We start from the raw sequence: 25,642 nt of genomic DNA on the forward strand, positions 1-25,642 counted from the left end.
CATACTGTCTTATGTTCAGCACCCAACCCCAAACTATCTCTTCCTACTCCTGGTTCATCTTCACCTTTCTCCCTCCACCCATTTTCCCTTATCTCTGTAGTCACTGTTCTTCAGGACCCCTTTCACCAGTTCCTTCCTGAGTTCTCCTCCCACCTTACCCACTGCCTGCTTGGTCTCTGACCCATTACTGTGTAGCAAAAGAGCACAACTTTGTAGTCAGGAACCCCTTCACTGTCACTCTTCTGCCTCAGTAAAAGGCAATCAGAACACTCCATGGCGTGTTAGGATGAGATATCCTTAACCACCCCAGGATCCTCCCTCTGTCAGCATTTCCCTGGGGGTGGGAAGAGTCTGTGATTGTATATTTATTCTCTAGTCCTATCTCCCCTCCCCTCCACTCCCCTCCTATCTTCTCTCTCAGCATTCCATTCACATTTACATTCACATATACACACAGCACACACTTTCCCCCAACTCAGCCTCTTCTCCCCACTCCCCCCACCCCCTGTCTGGAATAAGTGCCCTGTCTCCTCCCACGCACTGGACCATCTGACCCTTTTGAGGCCACTGGTGGTGGTGACTAAAAATTAAAGTAGGAGTGTATGAATGGGGTGAATAGGTAGGTGAGTGATGGTGAATCTGAATTGATGCGCTTGGGAACCCCCACTCAAGGGCCCCGCTTACCTGGGCTGGAGGCTCCTGCTTGGGGAAGATCAGAGCATAGGACAGCAGGAGGAGTCCTTGGGGTGGGGAAGAACCCTGAGGCAGGCTGGACTTGCTGTCAATTATTGATGCTGAGGCTGCTGCTGTCACCTGAGACCTGCAGTTCAAGTTACCAACCCCAGGGACAAGCTTGAGCTGCCTCCTACCCTTCAGGAGCCCTCAAAGAACTTACAGAACTCCGGGGTCTTGATTTGAGGGGTAGTAAAGCTACTGGGCTTGGTGACCTCTCCTCAAATCCCTTGGTTCAGGACATAGGGTATGGTGTGAGCCAAGGTAATGGGGAGGTTGTGAGTTACTCAATAATTCCAAATCCTAAGCAAGTGCCAAGGCTTGAGTCACAGAGAAGAGTCGGATCCTGTCCCTGTCCCCCTGGAACTCCACCTTTGTTAGAAGAGACTGACACAGGAACAGAGAATATAATGTGAGCACTAGAAGGCATGCTCCATGAACACAGGCACTTTGGGCAGGCAGACCAGGTGGGGAGACAGTGTGCCAGGCCATGTGTGTAAAGTCCAGAAAGTCAATCAGGAAACTCCCAAGTATTTCCCTGTGGTTGGTGAAGCATTCCCCCAACCCCTCCTCCACTGCCCTGGGCTTGGAGTGGGTGTCAGGGTCTGCAAGATCTTGCACGACAGACTTGGACTTGTGTTGAGTCCAAGGGAAGATGTGGGATGGTTCTAAGAAGCGCACTGATTGTGAGCTTTGTGTGTTAGATTACGACTGCTGTAAAAAGGCAGGATTGAAGAGAAATGCCTGAGGGCAAGGAGATCACTGAGGTGGCCTCTATCTCCTCCACCAGGATTGAGCTCCACTCTGCTTCGGTTTGTGAAGGTATAAGGTCCCTTCTTCCAGTAAGTCTCAGATCCCCAGTCCAGGTTGGGTGACACACCCTCTGTATGTCGCCAGCCTTGGCACCAAGCAACTGGGCCTATTGGTGTGTACTCTTGGAGCATAGAGCCTGGATCCTACTCGCCCCTCTAAAGGCATTTAGGAGAGTATTTCATAACGGCAGTTGCTATAAATTCGCTCACTGGCCCACAAAGGTAGCCTGGCGGCCACGGGAACACATAATACACTTAACACCAGGGCTTCTATAACCGTCAGTGGAAGTCTCCGGCTGAGACCCGGAAGAGGCTGAAGTCATATGATCCGCCCCTCCCTTTCCTTGCATCACGTGTCTCACGGCCTGTCACGCAGCGTGTGCCTTCCCATTGGTTGGCTAAGATCACGCGGTAGGGGCGGGGCCGGAAGCCGGGGTTCCGGCGGCAGCCGCGGCGGCCAAGCTCGTCTGGGCAGGGGTAGGCGCGGGCGCGGTGGTTACTTGCTGGATGCAGGCGCGGGTCATGTGACCGGAAGGGCTCCTGACGGACGCCGTCCCTTCTCGGCGCGGCCTGAGCGCCCGGCCCGACCCCTGCCATGGGGTGCTGCTACAGCAGCGAGAACGAGGACTCGGACCAGGTGCGGCCGCCGCGGGCGGGGCTCGGGAGTGAGGGCAGAGATCCTGGGGCATGGGGCCCAGAGAAAAGTCGGCAGAAGAGGGTCAGCAGGACCTCAGGGCTCACTGAGTACGGGGGCCCGGAGAGGACATATTACAGAGGAGACGCCGGGCCGGGCTGCTACCCCTTTTAAAGCCTCAGTTCTTTTTGCACAGCCCCTGTGTTGGGATGTGCAGGCAGCCGCCTATCCCGCTCGCGCCCGCGCCTTCCATCTTTCCCTACCTTCAGACCTTTACAATTTCAAGGATCCTCAGCCTAGGTCTCGGGGAAGCACTTTCTTCCCAGCTTCCTTCTCTGTGTTTTGTATTAGCGGGCTTTGTGAATCCATTGTAAAGGTGGGTAAGCTGAGGCTCTGAGTTAGAGTGTCCCGATATGAATCAGGAATCTGTGTATACTCTGAGTCCCTGGGGTTGAAGAAGGAAGGTCACTGCTGATCTGGGGTCCGAGAAGGCCTATGGAAGTTGGTGTCATTTGAGTTGATCAGTGAAGGTTTTAATAGACACAGGACATCAGGACCTGTGGGAAATTGGAAAGCAACAAATCGGGTTTAGCTTTGGCTAGATTGGGGGGAAAAGAGAGGTGGGCTGGGGAGCTCAGTTTGGCCTGCCTCAGTGCAGTCCCTACCTGGGGCCTCAGGGTTCCTCTAGCTAGAAGGAGCTAGAAGGGTATTTGTCCTGGGAATTTGGCTATAGATCTGATCCTTTTGCAGAAAGGATTAGGCTGGGAAGGCCTGTACAGTTTTAAATTCTGTCTCTTCCCCTTGGTGTATTCTTACTTCCTGCCACACTTAAATCCTTGCCCTGCCTGCCTGACCTCCTTTGAGGAGGGGAAGACCTTTTCAAGGATGAAGTCTCAAGTTGTTGGCCACTTGCCTTTTTGGTTACCTCTAAGCCTGGATTGTATATTTCAACACATATAGAGACAAAAACTGTAGAAAGGTTTCAGCAAGTAGCTCACAGTCCAGTGGAGTAGATGGTCACAGAAACGGATTATATCACTGGTAAATGGGAAGTAGGTCTTTCCCCAGTGACTCATGTGAATCTATTTTGGGTCAAGGACTTAAGCTGGGGAAAATGTCACTTGTATGGGAGGGATGGGTGGCCCCTGGGCCTCATTAAGCCTCCAAATGCCCAGTGAACATATACATATTTCTGTGCCTTATGTTAGGCATGCCATACAGCCAGTACTTCACACTTCACTCCAGCCTGTTAGAAATAGGAGGCAATATCCCTGCCTACTGGGAAAGCTATGGTTTAATGGGAAATTGTCCCTTAAACTATAATATGGACTCTTGCAGGGAATGAGTCAAGGGTTAACTCTTTATGAGAAAGGATACCAGCTTCTAGCTGGAATTGCGGTTTTCTTGAATCTCCACCTTCCCCTTGATGGGCTTTCATTTCTGTTTTTAACCCCCAGAGATGGTGCTTGATCAGTCCTGGGTGATTTGAGGCCTCACGTGGAGAAGGTCTGCTTACTACCTGGTCTACAAGCCAAAACCATTCACTGTCCCCTCTTTCGGGTCTTGGGCAGGCCCCTCTCACACTCTCATATTGGACCCTTTGTTATAATAATAAAGAGAAATGTATAACATGTTACAGTTTTCAAAGACCTTTTACAGTTATCCCACTTGATTCTTGCCAAAACATCTGTCACATAGGTACCAATTATGTCTATTTAAATGTGAAGAAAAACTTCAGAGAGGCTAAGTGATTTAGCCAAGGTTACAGAGCTGAGAAGTGCCACAGGCAAGGTATTTTGATGCCAAGTCATGTCTTTATCCGTTGGGCTGACTCGTGTCTTCTAGCTGTGCCCACAGACCAGGTGGCTGGTGATAGGCCACACACATGTCTGTGCTAGAGTAGACAGTGAAGCTCTGACTCCAACGTTGACTCCAGGACAAACCTTGGTGTGAAAACCTCCCCCATGCTCCAGTCACCCTTTTGGGGATGGGGTGATGTTATTTGTCCACTCTAATTGTGGTAGCATGGCCTTTTCCAGGAGTCTAGGTCTCAGGAAAACAACCTTGTTCTTGAAGAACCCCTTATCCTGCAGGAGAACCTGTCTGAATTGGGGATGGGGAAAAGATGGACATATAAGAAGAAGCAAACTCCGGCTTCATTATGGAGCTGGCTTTCCTTAGAGATAGTTTAATCTTTGGCAAACATCTTGTTTTTAGTACTTAGCTTGTGTTTTAGGGGGGTCGGGGTGTCTAGGAGTTGGGAGCTGGTGAGGCAGAAGCCCATAGCTTCTGTCTCATGCTGTTGGGAACTGGGGACATGGGCAACCTAGGCTTGAGACAGAAGAGTAATGTCAAAAGGGTGGCCCTGCCTAGGACAGGGCAAGCAGGGTAGGAGGAAGTGTCCTCTGTAAGGAGAGTTGTGGAGTTGTGGGCAGGGGAGCTGGGAGCCTGCAAGTGTGAAAGTCTGGTAGGAACTGAGGCCTGAAACGGAACACTAAGGAGTCCAGTGGTCTGGCACTGAGGGCTGGTGAGTCGACTTTAGCCAGGATGGACCCTTGTCTCTGGTTTTGTCCTGGGTACCCTTGTTCTTTATGCTTTGGATAGATACCCAGCATATCCACTTATCCAGTTTGCAGCTGACACAAAGCCAGCAGGGATTTGCAGCTGATGGGCTCAAGGCAGGGTTGTATTCAGAAAGATTGCAGTAGATAAGAACAAGGGGCTAAAATGAGGAGAAATAACACATAGAATTATACAGGACCAGGGAGACTTGGTTTGGTCCCAGGTCAGTTCTGGGGGTTGTGGTGATTAGCATAGGCTAGCAGAAACAGGGCTGCTGAAACTAATGAAACCACATCCACAGAGGTGTGGTGGCTTGGCAAGGGAGGGAACAACTCCAACTTTTCAGGTAAGGATACACTGGGAGCACCAAGTTTGGTTCTGGGAGTCCCACACAAAGAGAGCATCGGAAAAGAGGAGAGTGATCACCTGAGAGTAGAAGGGACCTGCCCTCAAGAAGGGACACTTGGGGACTTCCCTAGTGGTCCAGTGGGTACGACTCTGCACTTCCAATGCAGGGGGTCTGGGTTCGATCCCTGGTCAGGGAACTAGATCCCGCATGCACACCGCAACTAAGAGTTTGCATGCCACAACTAAGAAGTCCGCATGCCACAAGTGAGACTTGGTGCAGCCAAAATAAACAAATAAATGTTTAAAAAATTTAAAAAAATAAAATAAAAGAAGGGACACTTGGGAATTTCCCTGGTGGTCCATTGGCTAAGGCTCCGTGTTCCAAATGCACGGGGCCCAAGTTCGATCCCTGGTTAGGGAACTGGATTCCCACATGCCGCAGCTAAAGATCCTGCACGCTGCAACTAAGACCCAGTGCAGCCAAATAAATAAATAATTTTTTTTAAAAAAAAGGGCTTCCCTGGTGGCGCAGTGGTTAAGAATCCACCTGGCAATGCAGGGGACACGGGTTTGAGCCCTGGTCTGGGAAGATCCCACATGCCGCAGAGCAACTAAGCCTGTGTGCTACAACTACTGAGCGTGCACTCTAGAGCCTGTGCGCCTAGAGCCCATTCTTCGTAACAGGAGAAGCCATGGTAATGAGAAGCCTATGCACCACAACGAAGAGTAGCCCCCACTCGCCACAACTAGAGAAAGCCCATGCGCAGCAATGAAGCTCCAACACAGCCAAAGATAAAATAAATAAAAGGATAAAATAAATAAATTTATTTTAAAAAAGAGTTGCTCCGTGGCATGTGGGATCTTCCCGGACCAGGGCTCGAACCCGTGTCCCCTGTATTAGCAGGCGGATTCTTAACCACTGCACCACCAGGGAAGCCCTGGATCATTTTCTGAAGCTGCAGGGCTGTTACTAAATACCTGCTTTGTGCCTCTGCCCATCTTTTCAGGGCCTCTAAGACTGCTTGGTTCCACTTTAATTCATCCTAGACCACCAGCTTAGCTTAGCTTCCAAGGGCAGGCAGGATCTGAGTCTTAGAGCCAACATTCCGTACAGTTGGGCACTTTGGATATTCCTAATAAAAATATTTTTGGTGCTTAAAAGTCAGAGCTGGGCTGAGAAGAGAGCCTAATAAAGGTGGGTTGGACTAAGGGCCTCAGGGCTGATGTCTACCCCCATGGCCTCTCCTAGGACCGAGAGGAGCGGAAGCTGCTGCTGGACCCTAGCAGCCCACCCACCAAAGCCCTCAATGGAGCCGAGCCCAACTATCACAGCCTGCCTTCCGCTCGCACCGATGAGCAGGCGCTGCTCTCCTCCATCCTCGCCAAGACAGCCAGGTGGGCATCACAGGACTGGGCCTGGGGCAGACCTCCTTCATCCGTATTAAAGACTGGGATGGAGAGCCAGGCCCAGGCCGTGGGGGATGGGACAAGATCAGTGGGAAGAGGTGCCTCTGGGCCCAGCCCTGCTCCCGTGGGCAGGCAGGGACACTGGTGTCAGATAGCGCTGGAGTTGGCACCTGGCAGTGAGTCTTGTTTGTCCATCTCGGAAGCACCTGTTATGTCCTCTCTGCCTCTTCTCCCCAAAGCAACATCATCGACGTGTCTGCTGCAGACTCCCAGGGCATGGAGCAGCACGAGTACATGGACCGGGCGAGGCAGTACAGGTGAGCCCCTGGCCGGCTGGGATCCCTCAGGCTGCTTGGGCCCCCCCCCCCTTCCCCTCCCTCTGATCCAGCTTTGGAGCCTGGGCCCCAGTCCGGGCTTCTCCTTTGGGTGTGGCCTGGGAGGTGGCCCCAAGTCACTTGGGTGCCTCAGTAGATGGTCCTGTTGACCCAGTTTGCCCCATGACACTCAAGGGTATGGAGACTAAAGGAGGTCGGCCTGGAGTGGGTTTGTGGTGAGCTGAGGCTCCTGTCACCTGCTTCTCTGGTCTGAGGAAGTGAAGCTTGCCTGGGCTGGCTGGGCCGACTGTAGCCTGACTGCCTGTCGCCCCTCCTCCCCCTCGGCCAGCACCCGCCTGGCTGTGCTGAGCAGCAGCCTGACCCATTGGAAGAAGCTGCCGCCGCTGCCGTCCCTCACCAGCCAGCCTCACCAAGTGCTGGCCAGCGAGCCTGTCCCCTTCGCCGACTTGCAGCAGGTGAGCCACCCCTCGTCCCACCCCTGCCGCTGGGTGGCAGCGAGGCACAGGGTTCGCCCCTCCACCTCAGAGGAGGTAGGGAAGTGGAGTTAGGGAGCCTGGTAGCCTGTGGGCCCTGCTCACTCCCACCTCACTCTTACTTTTCTTCTCCTCCCCATCCCCTCTCTTAAATCTTCATTGTTTTGCTACCCTTTGTTCTTCCCTTCTGTCATTCCCATCCCTGCCTTTCTCTTTGGCTCCCTGTCCCCCATCATTCCCTCTCTGGCCACCTATCCCCTCCGCCTGCTTCCGGATCTGCCTTCTCACCTGTCTCTCTGTTCCTCTCTCCCGGTCCCTCTGTCCCAGGTCTCCAGGATAGCTGCTTATGCCTACAGTGCACTTTCTCAGATCCGTGTGGACGCAAAAGAGGAGCTGGTTGTACAGTTTGGGATTCCATGAAGAGAGGGGTCCCTGGACAGCTCTTCTTCTCCTCTCTTCACTCGGTCTCCACCCTGCCTCCCCTGGCCCCCAGCCTCACTGTGGCTTATACAGTATCCTAACCTGCTACTAATCACAGAAGAAAGTGGAGGAGGAGGAGAAGAGTGAGGCGAGAAGCCTGAGCAAGTGAGGATGGAACAGGGGAGGGGAGAACCATTTGGGACTGGCCTTCGAAGCCCTGGCCAGGGGTGGGGTGGGGGTCACAGGGACAGGGCCTGGTAGGTCTTCACCGTCACTGGAAAGGTGCAGGTGCCGGTGTGAGGGTGATCACTAGGGGGCCTGTTAGGACCCCCTGCCCACCCTTTCTTGGCCTCACTTCTGTCCCCCTCTCCCTGACTTGGTGCTCACATGCACCTCACGAGGGCTTGTGACCAGGGTCTGGATGAGCTTGAATTTGAATGAATTGAGTTTGTATTTCTAGCACCCTGGGTTTTTACATGTTTGGGTTTTTTTTGTTTTGGTTTGGTTTGTCACCCTCGATAAAGGAAGTGTATCCATCTGTGTGCTGGTTCCAGCCCCTCTGTCCTGCCCACCCCACTACTACTTACTTCTGGCTACTCAAGTCTGTGAGCAGCGAGGTGGAGGATGGGGAGGGGGCATCTTCTAGGGGCACTAAAAGGAATCAAGGAGATAAGGCTTCAGGGTTCCCAGGTCTTAGCTGAGACTTGGCCTGCACTAACCTCAGATATGATAAGACTCAGCTTGTCCCTCCTCCAGTGATGGGAACACTGTCAAAGCTGAACTTGAATCTGAGGCAGCTGTCACTGTTGTGGGTATTGCCTCAGGCTCAGTGGAATTACCAAGAAGCCTGGTGAGGGGGTGGATGTATGCAGGGAGACCAACAGCACCTGGTACAGAGTCAGCAGACACATAGTTTCAAGCAGAAGATTCTTTTTATCAAGTGAAATCTTAAGTAGAATCATGATATGTAAACACGACAGTGGAACTACTCTCATCTGATTGATTGAAGTGAGGGGTTCAGAGGTCACAGCCCATCTTATTGGCCTCCTGTCATGGAAGCCTCTGAGGCATCTCCACAGAACCTTGGTGCTCTGCGAAGCAACTCTAACCTCAGGATATCTGACCTAAAGAGTGAAAAGGGGCCCAGACAGGTTAGATAAGTTTCCCAAGGCCATGCAATCAGCCCAGGTCTCTTGCGTCCCAAGCCAGCAGGCCTTTCCTTCCACTTCCTCCTTGTTTCAGTGAAGTAAGACCAGAGCTACAGGCGCTTGCCTGAGTTGGGGGGCATCTTTACATGGTATAAGAGACTTCTGCTGAACAGCTCAAATCATTTATTGTCAAACCAAACTGAGCATCCCCGGGCCTTCAGGACTGCTGGGGTCCCGGGAACCTCAGAGTGCATTGTGCTTGATCCAGACCTTCCGGGGTTTGATGTTCATGCGTTTCCACACTTCTGCCGTTGTGCGGTCTGCCTTGGTGACCCCACTGAAGTCGAACGTGGTGATACGGGGCAGAGTGCACAGCACATATTGCCTGTGGGGAAGACTTGGGCTGGGTGTCAGGCCCCCTTCTAGAACCCCTTTCCCCCTCCACCAGTCGCTCCTATCTCCTCTGACTGCAAGGAATGGAGGGACTTGAGTAGAGTGTGGGGGGGACTGAATTTATCCTGACTGACATCAAGAAATGCCTAAAGCCCTCTACTCCCTTCCCTGGTCCAAGCATAGCAGAAGGATGGTGTTAGGTTTCTAACCCTAACTCTCCTCCTTTCCCTCATGGGAGCCCAGCGGAGCCCACCTCCAGGGCAGGGCACTTACCTATACCCATTCTCTTCCTCTATGGGGTTCCCATGGAGTGTCAGGCTGCGGAGCCGAGGGAGGACAGCCAGCTTGTTCACCTCTCCAAGGCGCTGGATGCTGTTGCCATGGAGATAGAGCACACTCAAGTTGAAGAAAGTTGTCAGGACCTGTTGGGGAAGGAAACCGGAAGCTAGACTGGACAGAGCCGTGTATCTGTGCTCAGGACTGACTTGTGGGCAGAGAAGGAAGAGTTTGGGGAATGATTTGTCACCCCCAGAGCCGTACTAGATTGATTCCAACCTACTTTAATTTGCCTTTGAAGGGGTACAGGGGCACCACACTGACAGAGCACTGTGATCCGAGGGGCAGAAGGTATGGGCCTGGGTCCTGTCACTGCCACTGACTTGCCAGGTGCCTGGGCTCTCCTGCTTCTCCTTGAGCCGTAGCTGTCCCTTCACTGAAGACCATTCCAGCTTTGGTGTTCTAAGATTCTATCACAACAGGGGACAGGGGACAGCATCATGCTAGGATAAGAGCTTTTAAAATAGTAGTTAAATTGAGATCAGTGCACCTGGGGAACAGTTTACAAGTCATACTCTAACTCCTTTCCCCTCTAGCACAGAGCCTGGATGAAAAGGGGCCAGTTTTGTTTGTTTCTTAAAATTTAGCCTGAGTTCATGGAAGGTAACTGCTGTACTTTTAGTACCTACCTCTGCAGAAGAACTTGGCACAAAGCACAGTGGGTGCCCAGTAATAAGCTACGATTTTACTTCAGCCTCCTATGTGAAGGCTTGCTATGTGCCGGTTGCTTTTCATATGTTCTCATTTAATCCTCACAAAATGTTTATAATGCTGGCATATTATCCCCATTTTTCAGACAGCAAGGCTGACGTTTTGAAAGGTTAGGAACTTGCCCAAGGTCACAAAGTCTGAGGTAGATCTAGTATTTGAACCTATATCTATTTGAGCCCATAGCCATGTGCTTTGCAGGGCACCATGCTGCCTCACTACTTCCTTGATAATATGTGGGAGGTGGAGAGGCTGGGGGCTGGACAAGGTGGCTTCAGGTCCACCCCCTGGACTCACAGGGTCAATGGAAGTCAGGTCGTTGAAGGACAGGTCAATCCAGGCCAGGTTCTCCGGATGCTCCAGAAGCTGTGAAACCACATGGTTGAAGTCTCTGAGGTCATTGAGGACGTTGTTGTTCAGCCACAGGGACTGAGACATTGACTTCCCTGACTTTGCGTGCCTTAGTGGTCGTAGCCCTGTCCGTGGCTTCTCGCTTAACAGATCTGTGGGGATAGAGTGAACTTTGGGTATGTCATCTTTGCTTTTCTGGCTCGGTGGGGGTGGCAAAGGAACAGAACTGGGAGGATTTGTAGCTAGAGGAGCTGGCAGGGCCAGAATCCCATGCTTGTGTCCAGTGCGACTGTATGCACTGTTCCCCAGGCCCCAGCAGTCAGAGTGAGCTTGGATTAAGGGTCAAAGACTTCACATCCCAAACTCTTGGTTTGGGTCACGTACTCCTCTCAGGTCTATTGTATCATTGGGTCCTCTCTATACCACCCCTGTGTGGGAGTTGGAGGGAGGCGGATTTTATAGATGAGGAAACCAAGAAGCAGAGGTGTTGGACTTGAGCCAAGATGCTGAAGCACAAAATCCAGAATTATCCACTGGTAGAGCCTATAGAATTCACTTCAGTGTCACACACTCTTGATGTCCTCTCCCTCTTCCATTAGTATTGAGTAACTGCTATGTGCCAGATACTGGATATACAATGGTGAACAAAATGAGAGATAAGCTCTGTATGAATAATAGAGCAGGGGTGAAGCAGATGTTTATGCCTTGGAGGAGCTCAGATGGGAAAGATGAAAACAAACGGTCAATATACTATAATAAATGCTATTTAAATTGTGGAAGCACAGAAAAGGGTCTCCTAACCCAGTTTGGGAGCTTAGGGAAGTTTCCCAGGGAAGGTGAAGCCTGAGCTGGATATCTCAGTGGGTTAGGAGACGTTAACCAGGCAAAGAAGGGTGGAAAGGGTGAGAAGAGCATGAGCAAAGTTACAGAGGTATGGAATAGCATGGGCACACACACACGTACTACACAAGGGGGCAAGGAGGGAAGAGGAGACACGGAGCCTTGAAAACCAGGCTGAGCATCTTAGACTTTATCCTGTAGAAGATGGGAAGCCACTGTAGGGTTGAAAGCAAAGGAGATGATACAGCTCTCTCAATTCAGAAAGATCACTCTGAAGGTTTAGTGTGGAGCATGGATTGTAGGGAGTGGGTGGGACTGGAAGACCAATTTGGCTCTTTCAGTCATTTAAGCAAGGATGAGGGACATACAAACAGCATGACTTGATGGTTGACTAGATGCAAGGGTAGAATAATATTCAAGGGTGTTGGGACTTCCCTGGTGGTCCAGTGGTTAAGACTCTGCACTTCCAACACAGGGGGTGCAGGTTCGATTCCTGGTCTGGGAACTAAGATCCCACATGCTGTGTGGCGCGGTTAAAAAAAAAAAAAAATTCAAGGGTATTGCCCAATGTTCTTGATGACTGGTGAGATGCCAGTCCTATGAACTGATACAGGATTAAGAAAAGGAGAAGAGGGACTTCCCTGGTGGTCCAGTGGTAAAGAATCTGCCTTCCAATGCAGGGGACGTGCATTTGATCCCTGGTCGGGGAACTAAGATCCCACATGCCGCAGGGCAACTAAGCCCGCGCACCACAACTACTGAGCCTGCGTGTCTCAACTAGAGAGCCCGCGTGCCGCAAACTACAGAGCCCGCACGCCACAACTAAAGAGAGGAAAAACCCATACGCCACAACTAGAGAGGAGCCCACACGCTGCAGCGAAGAGCCGCGTGTGCCGCAACGAAAAGATCCCACGTGCTGCAATGAAGATCCTGCGTGCCACAACTAAGACCCGACGCAGCCAGAAAAATAAATAAATAAATCAAAAAAAAAAAAAAGAAAATTTGGGAAGGTGATGAGTTCAGGCTTGGCCTTGGCATGTCTGAGGTTCCTATAGTACTAGAAAGAGAAGCCGAGTAAGCAGTTGGATATGAAGGAGACATAGACTTGAGAATCATTAGCATAGAGTGTATACAAGTTAGAGAAATAGATAAGATTCTTCAAGCAGAGCGAGGGTGGGGGGAGGGGCATCCATTAAAGAAGTTAAGAACCAGGGCAGGGAGAACCAGGAGGCTCACAGTCTCAGTGGCAGAGTCAGAACCATACACCAGCTCTGGCTGAGGTGACTAGATGTTTCCTGTTGCCTCTATGCCTTTAGTTACTTGTCTAAAGCTGCCTCCCAGAAAGGAAATAGTACTTTCTGAACTGGTCCGCTTGTCTTCACCCTCTCCTCAGCTCTTACTAGACACACTTCTCTTCTACCCCCACCCAGCTTGAACTTCTCCTCAGCTGCAGGTCAGGCAGCATCCACCAGGTGGCTCTCTGTCTTGGTCCGGGAGTGAGCGGACCCACAGTTGGGGCCTGAGGGTGGGGGGGAGGTGGCAGGAGGGTCATGAAGCGGAGTACCCCTGCTCGTGAATAAACCCTAATCCTGACCCCCAGCCTCACATCACCTGACTGCAAACCCTGAAATGAAAAGACAGATGAGTAAAAGTTAAGATCAAAATAAGCCCACCTACAGACTAGCCTCCAGTCTGGTGAGGCAGCAGCTTGGGGAATGCCGGCAAGCATGGGCCGATCCCCAGCTCAGGGGGAGCCACTGGGGATGGCATTGCCTAGAACTTGAGGCTGCTTGGGATTGCTGTTATCATGGGTGGAGGAGGGTGTCCAGGCTGCTCTCCGCAGACTCCATCAGAGCACTGCATTGCCTGAGGATCTGTCAAAGCTGCCCTGTTCAGAGTAGGCCAAGGCGGGTCTGGAAATTGGACCACAGATATCAACACTCAGAGAACTAGGGGTTGTCTAGCCCCAGGAAGATCTGGGGAAGACATAATTCTGTCTTCATATCTATGAAGGGTTGCCATGCAGCTTTTCCCACGTGTCCACAGAGAACACGTGTTTGACATGAAGAACTTTCTTGTGTCATTCCTCACCCTGTAATGGAAGGGCTGGTAGGTGTGTGGTATGGGACTCCCTTAACTGTGGGTTTGTGAGCAGTTAGAGCACTATGGGTTGGAGGTAGTAGACTGGATGCCTTCTAAAGTCACTGCCATTTCAGATTCTATGATCCATATATTGATTAATTCAGGAAATAGTGTACCAGGTACCCCAAAACTCTACCCTGTCCTCTAACCCCAATTTTAAGTGTGCCAGATGCCCTGGGGAACCTGAGGGGACTGGCCTTTTGGGGCTTAGATGTGCCTCTCCTTCTCCCTTCACTCAGCAAGGAGCATATGCCTGGCATACGTGTACAGACCTAAACACACATATATAGAAGGCTTAATAGTAGTGGGTGCTCAAGATTTAACTGTTAAATGAAAGACAGGGCATCTGTGCAGATTATGTTTTGTGCTGTGCAGTTATCCTTGGTCATAGTAACTTGTCTCTCCCCTCCTTCTGAGGACACCATAGAGGGCTAAGCCACACTCCCCACTCAGAGCTAGGAATTCTCAGGGTAGGTAGGAGGCATACTTCTTCCTCTGTCACCTCAGCTGTCTTGTACATAGCCATTATTGCAGCTAAAACCCTGTGAAACATGGACTACATCAATCAGAAGTGATGCTGTGCATAATAAAGGAGGATCATGGCAAGTGGGTGTGTGCTATGAGAGAACAAATGGGACTTACTGTTGTAGCTGACGGCAACCCAAGTAGTAAGTACCCTAAACCCAAACCCAAGTAGTATCCAGTACCCTTGATAACTATTCACGTGCTTCCTGAACTTAAAGGTGGCCGCTGCTTGCCTAAGAGAGTCGACCAAAGCCAGATAATGGCTCTAGGTTATGTTGATGTCAACCTGTGTTCTGTGAAGGCAGACGTACTGATGTGTTTATGAGAGCAGATAACAAAGACAGCAAAACATCCCTGGGAAGAAGCACATTCTCTTGAGAATATGATCTTGATGAGAGCCTCCCTCTGTCCTCTCCTGAAAGGTACTAGCTGCCCATTTACACACGCACTGAATGATAAAATAGGAATGAGCGTGGGCAGTGCTGGGACCTGTAATAAGTGTGGGTGATAATGGAATAAATTTGGATATGACTGAAATGAATATAAAATTTGTCAATGAATATTTAGACTGGAAACATGCCAGTTTATTAATAACAAGACCTTACATGTTTTACCAGTGATCAGAACAGGCTTGTGTCCTCAGACAGAGAGTGGGTTCTGCCTGTTGGCTGGGACTCTGTAGCAGCCTGTGTTTTCCTTTCATTAGTCTCTTCTCTCCAGGTAAAAAGTGGAGAATAAAACTATTGGCTGATAGACTGGCTCTCCCGTTTTCTTCCCTGACTGTCTTGCTGTAGCCTGGCTTCCTTTGAAGATCATCAGTTACCCTGAAAGCCCCCTGGGCCCTTTCAGATTTGCTGGTAATTTTTTAAAAGGCCAAACTCTTCCACTCCCACCTCCCTACCCACTACTCTCCCCAAAATAGCAGCAACAAAAATCCCATATGCTTATGCGAAGAATCTCTTTAGGCTTTTAAGTAGAAGACTGGCTTCTCCCTAGGGACCACACCCATCCTGCTGCCATGGTGAGTGGAATGCTGTGCTCTGGGGGCTGACCTTGGGTCACATGGATGCTTCGGAAGGAGTAGTCAAGAGGGGGCTCTTGCACCGAAGTGTTCGTATAGTCCTGTTTGTTCATAGCTCAGGCCATCATTTGTCAGGTGGAAGCATGGGCCCTGGGAATCCGGGTTCAGCCTGGGAGGACAGAGAAGGACTGGTGTTTGGCCCTCAGGTTTCCTCATAGCTCTCCACCCCTGCTATATACCCTCCACTACTCCAGGTTTGCATGGCTGCCTTTCTACTTTAAGATAACAGTCATGATTCCTTGCATTTGTAAGGCACTTCCTACTTCTCTGAGCACCTTCACATCCCCTAGAGTTCATTGATAGTTATAATACCCATTTCTACTTTCCAAAGAAACTGAGGCCCCAGGGTGAAAGCACTTGCCCAAAGTTAAGCCAGTGAGTCAGCTGTGGACTACAATCCTAGTCTTCTGAATCCTACTCTGAGTCCTTTTCTGCTACTCCATAGTAGTTGCCATGAAGGCTGTCTTGATAGCTACCCTCTGGTGACATCAACTGGGCTATTCTATTGCTTAACAAACCCCTGAGGGCCTGCAATGGATCTGGTGTCTGACAGCCCTTTGCAGTCTGACCCATATGGGGATTTGCTACCTTCTCTGCTCACCTTGTCTGTCGGCCCCATTATCTTTTCATCGGAAGACCCTACTTTCAGCTACGTCCTGAATGTAGTCATACATATATAAACATACATACACATAAGACCAGAGTCTGCCTCACTCTCACTCACCTGTCACTGATGCCTGAAACTCCACCATTAGGGATTCATTCCTTTGGGTTCAGGGATTGTTCCCTGTTAAAATGGAAATACCCCATGAGAGGGGTGAACACAGTGTTATCAGTCATTTACAATGTGGTGTGAATTGTCTTATCAGATCCTTTCCAATTTATTAGCTCAAAGCTGAGAATTTTTTGACTGGGCAGAGCCATGAGAACACCACTCACCTGTGAAGAGGAGAGCTGACACAAACAAAAGACAAATAGACTGACAAATACATGTCCCAGTCAACCTCCCCTTCTCACTTCATCCACTGCTGTCACCTCCTTTGCATTTACTACTTTACTTGCTTTCCAAAAGGATTTGAGGTATTTTATGGTAATAACACACTCATAAAACAGGATGATTTGTAGAACAGAGCTGTCCAACAGAAATATAATGAACATCACAAATGCAAGCCACGTGTATATATTTTTTCCACATATGTAATTTAATATTTTCTAGTAGAAAAGTCAAAAGAAACAGGTGAGGTTATGTTTAATAATATATTTTATTTAACCTAATATATCCAAAATATCATTCAACATATAATTGATATTAAAATTTGAGATACTTTACACTTACAGCACATCCCAACTGGGACAAGCTACCTGTCAAGTGCTTAATAGCCACTTGTGACTAGAGGCTACCATACTGGACAGTACAGATATAGAAAATGAAAACATGGAAGAGAAAGATTAGAAGCCAGAATAAAGGAAGAGAGAGAGATGAACCAGGGAATTAGGAAACTATGCCTCTATTTATCCCTGAAATTCCTGGCAGCTAAAGCAAAAGTGGAAACCTTAGTATATGTGGTTCTCATCATTCAATTCAAAGAAACAATTTGTATCCAGAGACTATGAAATTCACAAATGTTCTTAAAATGGAATTTCTCTTAAAAAACCAGGGACCTGAGAGCTTATAATTCAGCTTAAGCTTAACACAGTCTAGGTAAATTCCTTTTTTGGTGACAACATATGAAGGATAGAGTTTAACAGGTTTAGAGGAATGGAAAGTGAATGTCTTCCTCTCAAAAACCAGCAGTCTCAACTGAGCTTTGGGTAAGTGATGGCTTGAGTCACTTCACAGATGAATTCTCTGTCAAGTGTGAGACTGGCCTGATGGGCATGGGTTGTTGACTGGGGAGACCTGAATCTTTGGATATCAAATCTACAGACACGACAAAGAACACATTATTCTTTTGTAGAAATAGAGGAAGCTGGCTTGCTTCTCACGTAGACACGTCCCACTTGAGAACCCACAAGAAGTTTGATGCCTCTGAGCAAGACTGGATACTTTTCTCAAGTTGGGACCCAGAGTTCAGCACTACAGGACATGGATTTTAGCTTAAAACATTTAAGGGTGGATTTTTACCATGAATCTTGACCATCAGAGAACCTCAGTGCAGTTCCAAAGGACTTCTGATTTTGTGTAGCACCAGCTCCTGAAGCATTTTTCTGGATGAGTTAGTATTAAAAATAGAGCCCTGGGGCTTCCCTGGTGGCGCAGTGGTTAAGAATCTGCCTGCTGATGCAGGGGACACGGGTTTGAGCCCTAGTCCGGGAAGGTACCCATACCGCGGAGCAACTAAGCCCATGTGCCACAACTACTGAGCCTGCACTCTAGAGCCCACGAGCCACAACTACTGAGCCTGTGTGCCACAACTACTGAAGCCTGCGCCCCTAGAGCCTGTGCTCCGCAACAAGAGAAGCCTCCACAATGAGAAGCCCGTGCACTGCAACAAAGAGTAGCCCCTGCTTGATGCAACTAAAGAAAGCCCGAGTGCAGCAACGAAGACCCAATGCAGCCATAAATAAATACAAAAATAAATTTGTTTATTTATTAAAGATAAAATGGAGCCCCAAGTAGTTTGACAATTAGTCTTCTCCATTTAAACACCAGCCCAGGCTGTGAGCTAGTGTTGTGTCTTATTCATCATCTAACACAGAACCTGGCTTACAGCAGGCACTCAGGAAATGTTTGTGGGAGGAATGAATGAGAAACTGCCAAACACAAGGATTTCTGTTTTGGGGGTGTTGATACTAAGCTCCACTTTCTAACAATTGGCTCCGAGGTTCAGCTATTTCAGTCCACACCTCATTCACAGTAAGATATTTAATTCAATTCTTCAAACATTTGTTGAGCGCCTGCTGCCCTATGCTTGACCAGAAGGAATGAAGCCAAGATACAAATAATAGAACCCTGTCTGTAAAGAGCACAGGAAATCCTGCTGTGTTGCTATTGATTGTGGCAAACCAGCCTGCATCCAGTTCTAAGAAACAGCTGCCTACTTAGTGAATACTCTCATGTTTCAGTACTCAGCTCTAGCATACCCTCTTTGATGAAGACTTTCTTTCCAGATAAAATTGATCATTGTGCCCTGTATCAGATTGATTCCCTTGATGAACTCTATCATGGTCTCCCCTGTATCCATCTCTTTTGCCCTCTTTGTAGTTCCATCCACTCTGATGCTGGGTTCAGCCATGTGACTTGCTTTGGCCAACAGGATGTTGGTAAACATGAAGCAAATAGAAGCTTAAAGAGAGGACTTGCCCTGTGCTCTTTGCCAGTGCCAGGAGAACATGGTTAGCCTGCTGGAGGGATATGAGAAACGTGTAGGTGAGATACATGAAAAAGAAAGCCAGTGATCCCAGGTGAGGCCACCCTAGACTAGCCTATAGCCAGCCTACCCGAAGGCAAGATCACAAGAGTCACCCAACCCACATGTGACTGCAAACACATGAATGAGCCCTGCCAAGACCAGAAGAAACACATGGCTGACTTGGAGACTTGGAAGCAATAGTAAGTGTTCATTGTTTTAAGCCACCATGTTTTTGGATGGTTTGTTATACAACAATAACTAATTGATATATGCCCCCACTGTACTTTGAATAAAATTTCATCACAGCCTATTTCCTTATCTGTAAAATGGAGACAAACCCTGTCTTGAGAGCTGTTGTATGTCTTGTAGCAGGTGTTCAATAAATTGAATCAGTTGTACTCTCTGTACTCATTTCTTTATAACCTACTTCCTGTTCCCTCCCTGTAAGCTTGAGGACGGGGAAAGAAGTCAGACTTCTTTCTCTCTTCCCACCATTACCCTGCACCAAGCCTGGGTATTCACTAAAGCCTTGATGGATAAATGGAGGAATGAAAGAAATGAAGGAATAAATGAATATCTTCAAGGTGTCACATAGTGAACCTGACTGCTGGGGAGAACTGACGAGCCTTGAGGTTGCCTTACTCGCTCCAGTGGCTATGTTTTTGGAGTCAGTCTTTCCCAGCTGCTGTTCAGCCTCATCACCAGGAGCTAGTCAGACCCTAGCGCCTTCCTCATTTGTCTACGTTGACTGAATTGATGAATGACAGGGTTAGGGGCATACCTGCTCTGTTTTGGAGTTTTTCTTCTCCCGACTGGAAATATCATTTACTGTTTTTCTTTCTTTCTTTTTTTTTTGCGGTACGTGGGCCTCTCACTGTTGTGGCCTCTCCCGTTGCGGAGCACAGGCTCTGGACGCGCAGGCTCAGAGGCCATGGCTCACGGGCCCAGCCGCTCCGCGGTATGTGGGTTCTTCCTGGACCGGGGCACGAACTCGTGTCACCTGCATTGGCAGGCGGACTCTCAACCACTGCGCCACCAGGGAAGCCCTACTGTTTTTCTTTTTTAATTTTAAAAGTTAACGTGATAGCTGAATAAAGTCAAACAACATAGAGAGATACATCAAGTGAAAACTAAAAGTGTGGCTCTCCATCTCACTCTCCAAGAACGCTCATGATTTACAGTTTGGGAATATAACCTCCTAGAAGACATATATAACAAAATTATGTATATTTTAAAATGAACACATACTTTCTGTTCCTTTGTAAAGCTATTTTTTTCTTTTCAAATTGTTGTAGACTCTCTTACCCTTTTTAATAGCTGCAGAGTGTTCCATAGAATTTGTGTGTACCCTACTTTAACTTTACTTGGGCTCCCCCGGTGATGCAGTGGTTAAGAATCCGCCTGCCTGTGGCACATATATACAATGGAGTATTACTCAGCCATAAAAAGAAATGAAATTGAGTTATTTGTAGTGAAGTGGATGGACCTAGAGTCTGTCATACAGAGTGAAGTAAGTCAGAAAGAGAAAAACAAATACCGTATGCTAACACATATATATGGAATCTAAAAAAAGTAAGTGGTACTGATGAACCTAGTTGCAGGGCAGGAACATAGAGAATGGACTAGAGGACTTGGGAGTGGGAGGGGGAAGCTGGGGCGAAGTGAGAGTAGCATCGACATATATACACTACCGGATGTAAAATAGTTGGCTGGTGGGAAGCAGCAGCATAGCACAGGGAAATAGGTTTGGTGCTTTGTGATAACCTAGAGGGGTGGGATAGGGAGGATGGGAGGGAGGCTCAAGAGGGAGGGGATATGGGGACGTGTGTGCATATGGCTGATTTGCTTTGTTGTGCAACAGAATCTAACACAGTATTGTGAAGCAATTATACTCCAATAAAGATCTATTTTTAAAAAAATAAGGCCTGGGAGTCAGAAGAAAAAAGAAAAAAGAATCCGCCTGCCAATGCAGGAGACACAGGTTCGAGCCCTGGTCCGGGAAGGTCCCACATGCCGCGGAGCAAATATGCCTGTGCGCCACAACTACTGAGCCTGTGCTCTAGAGCCCACAAGCCACAACTACTGAGCCTGCGCTCTAGAGCCCGTGAACCACAACTACTGAAGCCCACGCACCTAGAGCCTGTGCTCCGCAACAAGAGAAGCCACCGCAATGAGAAGCCCGCCCACCCCAATGAAGAGTAGCCCCTGCTCACTGCAACTAGAGAAAGCCTGCGCGCAGCAACGAAGACCCAATGCAGGGCTTCCCTGGTGGCTCAGTGGTTGAGAGTCTGCCTGCCAATGCAGGGGACAAGGGTTCGAGCCCTGGTCCGGGAAGATCCCACATACCGTGCAGCAACTAAGCCCATGTGCCACAACTACTGAGCCTGTGCGCCTGGAGCCCATGCTCCGCTACCAGAGAAGCCACCGCAAAGAGAAGCCCGCGCACCACAACAAAGAGTAGCCCCCACTCGCCGCAACTAGAAAAAGCCCGCGTGCAGCAATGAAGAACCAACGCAGCCAAAAATAAAATAAAATAAATAAAATTATATATTAAAAAAAACTTTACTGGGCTTCCCTGGTGGCACAGTGGTTGAGAGTCCGCCTGCCGATGCAGGGGACACGGGTTCGTGCCCCGGTCCGGTAAGATCCCACATGCCGCAGAGCGGCTGGGCCCGTGAGCCATGGCCGCTGAGCCTGCGCGTCCGGAACAGGCTCCGTAATGGGAGAGGCCAAAACAGTGAGAGGCCCGCGTACCGCAAAAGAAAAAACTTTACTTAATTTAACTTCATTTAACCAATCCCAAGTTGATGATGGAAATTTGTTTTCAGTTTTTGGAAATTGCTAACAATTGGAATTTGATTTGTTGATAGCCTGTCTCTTCTCTCTCTCAGGTAAGTAGCAACATTATGGCCCAGGAAGCTGTGAGGAATATTCAGATGAAGAGATCTGATAGGAGATTCAACAGCCTGGCCTAGTGAGGGTTTCTATTTATGGGCTACAGGTGGAAGAAAAACCAAAGACCGTCATGAAAAGTCTTCCACATAATCTAATGTATTCTGGGAAGTTATATTTCTAGGTGCCAAAGGTAGGCCCCAAATTCAAACTGGTTCCTGCCCATCTCTCTACTCCCATCTCTTATCCTCACCTCCAATTCTGCAGGCCAGCCAAATGCAACTACTTGGAGTAAGTTCCCTGCACCTGCCTCTAGGCTTCTGCACATCCAGCTTTCTCTGCTTGGAGTACAGTTTCTTCTTTTTGCCTTGCTAATTTTTAATGACTCAGCTCCGGTTTCCCTTTTTTTCTGAGGAGCCTACCCTCATGCCCAAGTCTGGATGTGCGACTTCTCTTCTGGACCCTATATACACCCTATAACACCCTATATTTACCCTTGGTAGCACTCGTAACACTAGTATTATCTCCTTACTATCTGTGTGTACATAAACTCCACCAGGGCAGAAGCCATGTTTTTCTCATGGTTGTATCCTGACAGTGGAGGCAAGTAGTAGGTACTTAACAATATGTTAAACATTGCAACAGTGAATAACAGTATAAAGGAGAGGGACACGACGTTGCTATAATTGAGGGATCTGAGCTGCTCTAGGCAGTCAGGGGAGATAGTCCTAAAGAAGTGATTGAGAGGGACCTCCCTGGCGGTCCAGTGGTTAAGACTCTGCGCTTCCAATGCAGGGGCGTGCGGGTTCATCCTTGGTGGGGGAACTAAGATCCCACATGACACGCAGCTCGGCCAAAAAAAAAAAAATAGTGATCGAGAGAAATATGAAGGATACGTACAAATTAACTATGGCAGAGGGAAAAGATGAACATTCCAGGAAGAAATAACAGCATGTGCGAAGGCTCTATGGTAAGTGGTTACTTGAAATTTTGAAGACCTTAAAGAAGGCCATATAACTGGAGGGAGAGTGGGAGGGAAATGTATGGTTAGACTGGAGGCTGGAGAGGTGGGTAGGAGCCAAGCTGAGATGTTGCTTGATGCTAAGAGCAATAGGAATCCCAAGGTATATTTTTAATTGGAGGTATTGTGGGGAAAGTGAACAATATCAGATTTGCATTTTGAAGGATTACTCTGGTTGCAGTATGCAAAATGGCTCGGAGGGAAGGCAGGAAGGATGTGATGGTAGCTACGACTAGAGAAAAGGTACTAGGAGTAAAGCTGACAGGATTTTATGATGGATGGGAAATGAAAGAGGTATTAAAGACAACGCTTGTTTTTCTGACTTCTGTAATGGTGGACAGAGGTGAGAACACTGGAAGAAATTCAGGCTTGGAGTACATAGGGATTATGAGTTCAGCTGCAAACATGTTGAGTTTGGATGTTTTTGAGATATCCTGAAGGAGATGTTGAAGATGCAATTGGTTATATAGATCTGGAGCTTGGAGATGAGGGTTGGGTGGGGTTGGAGATACACACTCCCGTACATCTGCATATAGGTGGTAAATGAAGTTGTGGATGTGGATGAGAATATCCAAGAAGAGAATCTTAGAGTGAGGTGGGAAGTGGGCCTAGGACCAAGCATGGGGGAGCTTTAAGACAGTAAGTGGACCAATCAGGGCCAGCTAGGAGCCAGCCAGAAGCTAACTAATCATGACAGCATCAAACATGGGTGCTGTGTTAGCAAGAGTGTTTACTTTTTGTTTAGTTAAATCTGTTTGATTCCCATTGTCTTTAGTCTCTCTAGTTCTCTTTCCCCATTTAAACTTTCAAGGAAGGATCTGAAACCCATTCAGGCTGAAATGTAAATAACTCAATGTAGGCGATACAAGTTTCTTTTCCCTGGGGCAGTTTATCTTACTACTTTGAACAAGTCCTTAAGCTAGAGAGGCTGTAGGCTCAAGCTAGAGACTTGGCTGGAAGTTGGCAAACAGGGGTCTAGTCCTAGCTGTCACTGACTTGGTGTGTGGCCCCCAGCAAGTCCCTGCTCCTCTCTAGGTTTCAGTTTTCCAATCTGTGAAATGGGGATAAATATCCTTGGACTCACCAAGCTCAAAAGAAAGACTGGATGTGAAGACACTGGGTAAGTTGTAACATCTGTCATGAAGACTGTAAAAGGAGTGAAGCTCTAACTGCAGAACTTGGAGAAGCAGACCACAGAGGAGGTGTAGGGAGAAGAGGTAATTTAAGGACAGGATCCCTAATAAGTATGTGTGGGAAGATCCTGCTGACTCTCTGAAAAGGAGGCTCTACCCTGGGGTCTTCCTGCTTGGAAGGAAAGGGGCAGTTCAAGCCCCAGAAAGTTTCCTACAAATCCAGAATTAGGGACTGTGATTTATTCTAATCTTACTCCCATGTCTTGAAGAGGGTCTCAGACGACCAGAGGAAAACCAACCCCATGTCTGAAGGCGTTTCAGATCTCCCAGGATGTGTCAGGGATTTGAGACAGTAGTATTAGGGGGTCCCATCTTTGTGATGGGGGAGGTTCTTAAGCACCCCCAAATCTGTCTGGGTATGTGTCTCAGCCTTCCCTTCCCTCCCCGCGCCCGTCTATCCCATATGGGTTTGTGTCTTGTTCACTGCGAAAAGGGATAAGGGGTAAGGGGGGGAGGTCTCAGGTCCCCGAGAAAGAAAGATGTTAGTCTTTCTGGGTGCCCCTCCCCTCTCCATAGAGTTCTTGTCCTCTAGAGCAGGTTTCCTGTTTTCCCGCCCAACTCACCCGCAGTTGCTTCCCCTCCAGCCTCTGCGTCCCACTATCTCAGGGTTACTCAGAGCAACTCTATGGTAACTACCTATGTCACCACGTCCCAGCTGAGCGCCGTAGGCGCTGCCGCGATGCCTACCGGGAGCTGTAGTCCGTCAGGGGCTGGGTTCCAAGGCCGCGGGCGGTGCAGCGATTTGTAGTTGCCTTCGCCCTCAAGCCGAGGGCCGGGGTCCGGAAGTTGTGGCACCCTTTCTCCCTTTCCAGTGGCCCTCACACTTCCTTTTCCCGGGTCCTCCAGCGTGCTCTTGCGTGCGACGCCAGCCGACAGGGGCCAATTGAAGGGCGGCGCGAGGGGGCGGGGCCATAGTTTAAACTAATTGTGTGCTTACGGCGCTGGCGCGAGCCCGCGACCAACGCAATCCGGGAAAAGCCAGAGTAGGAGCGGGAGAGCGGGGCCAGGTAACCGCTGCTGGCGTGTGCTTTGGGCGCCCGCAGGGATGCCCGGGCCCAAGGGGTATGCTGGAGAGGCGGGTGTGAGCGGAAGGGCTCCTTCGTAACCGAGGCTGACTGGGGAGAGTCTATCTAGGGTAAGGTTTGTGAGGAGAGGGCCTTGTCCGAGGGGGAGGTGCCGGGCGTGCTTAGGGGGGAGGGTCTGTTTGGGGGCGTGTCCATGGAATCGTGTCAGAGGGCGACGCGAGTGCCGGTAATGCGGGTTCCTGAAAGGCTCGTCGCCGAGGGTTCCTGTAGTGGGAAGGCTTCGCTTATTATTTATTGTTAACAATAGTGGTAGTAGTAATAAACATTTTCTCAACCCCAACGACGTTTGAAACACTGTACCACACCCTTTATATGGATCTTTTTAATATTCCTAACAGCATTATTATACTTTATTACAGGTGGGCCATCTGAGGTTTATGTTCAGCTTGGCCAGGGTTGCATAGATAGTGCGTGGTTGGCTATACCGGGGTTTTTGTGGAGTTGGGCTTAAGTGGGGGGGGAGGGGCTGTGTTGGCGGTGCGGGTTGTCTTGGACTAAAGAGTCAGTTTATTTTGAGCCTCACTTTTCACTTATGATGTAAACAACGAATTTACCTGCCTTACCTACTTTCCTGGGGTTGTTATGAGGGTGAAATCAGGTAAGCTGTTTCTTGGAAGCATCTTGGAGAGTAAACATTTTTGACTATAAGTGATGTGACTGTGTGAAGGTTTTTGTTGGAAGAGAGCCCAGCTGGGTTGATGCTGCCTCCTCTGGGCGCCCTCTTTTGCTTACCCCTGAGATAGCGCTTTTCATCTGGTATTTGTTTCTCTCCCCTACTAGATAGAGACGGTGTCTTTTGTACCTCCATCCTCATGCCTATGCAGGGTGTGAAATGTATCATGGTATTAACG

The 25,642-nt window shown here is 49.0% G+C and overlaps 2 protein-coding genes across 5 annotated transcripts; one reads left to right on the plus strand and one right to left on the minus strand.

Annotated features, from left to right (window-relative positions):
- The first annotated feature begins 1,977 nt into the window (after positions 1–1,977).
- LAMTOR1 (late endosomal/lysosomal adaptor, MAPK and MTOR activator 1) lies at positions 1,978–8,259 on the plus strand. Its single transcript, XM_065882632.1, has 5 exons — positions 1,978–2,181; positions 6,338–6,483; positions 6,735–6,812; positions 7,159–7,285; positions 7,631–8,259. Exons 1-5 carry the CDS (start codon positions 2,140–2,142, stop codon positions 7,721–7,723), a joined length of 486 nt encoding a protein of 161 aa, XP_065738704.1. The 5' UTR covers positions 1,978–2,139; the 3' UTR covers positions 7,724–8,259.
- Positions 8,260–9,034: 775 nt separating this feature from the next.
- LRRC51 (leucine rich repeat containing 51) lies at positions 9,035–24,478 on the minus strand. 4 transcript variants are annotated; one of them, XM_065882628.1, is made up of 6 exons: positions 24,394–24,478; positions 15,972–16,034; positions 15,219–15,356; positions 10,606–10,811; positions 9,538–9,686; positions 9,035–9,256 (listed from the first exon to the last, which is right to left on the minus strand). In XM_065882628.1, the coding sequence occupies exons 3-6, from the start codon at positions 15,298–15,300 to the stop codon at positions 9,115–9,117; spliced, it is 579 nt and encodes a 192-aa protein (XP_065738700.1). In that variant the 5' UTR covers positions 15,301–15,356; positions 15,972–16,034; positions 24,394–24,478; the 3' UTR covers positions 9,035–9,114. The 4 variants fall into 4 exon arrangements, with proteins under 4 accessions (XP_065738700.1, XP_065738699.1, XP_065738701.1 ...); XM_065882627.1 differs by lacking the exon at positions 24,394–24,478 and adding an exon at positions 24,270–24,369; XM_065882629.1 differs by lacking the exons at positions 15,972–16,034; positions 24,394–24,478 and adding an exon at positions 15,609–15,668.
- Positions 24,479–25,642: the final 1,164 nt, after the last annotated feature.

Source organism: Phocoena phocoena, chromosome 8 (genome assembly GCF_963924675.1).
Source record: "Phocoena phocoena chromosome 8, mPhoPho1.1, whole genome shotgun sequence".
Lineage (NCBI taxonomy): Eukaryota > Metazoa > Chordata > Mammalia > Artiodactyla > Phocoenidae > Phocoena > Phocoena phocoena.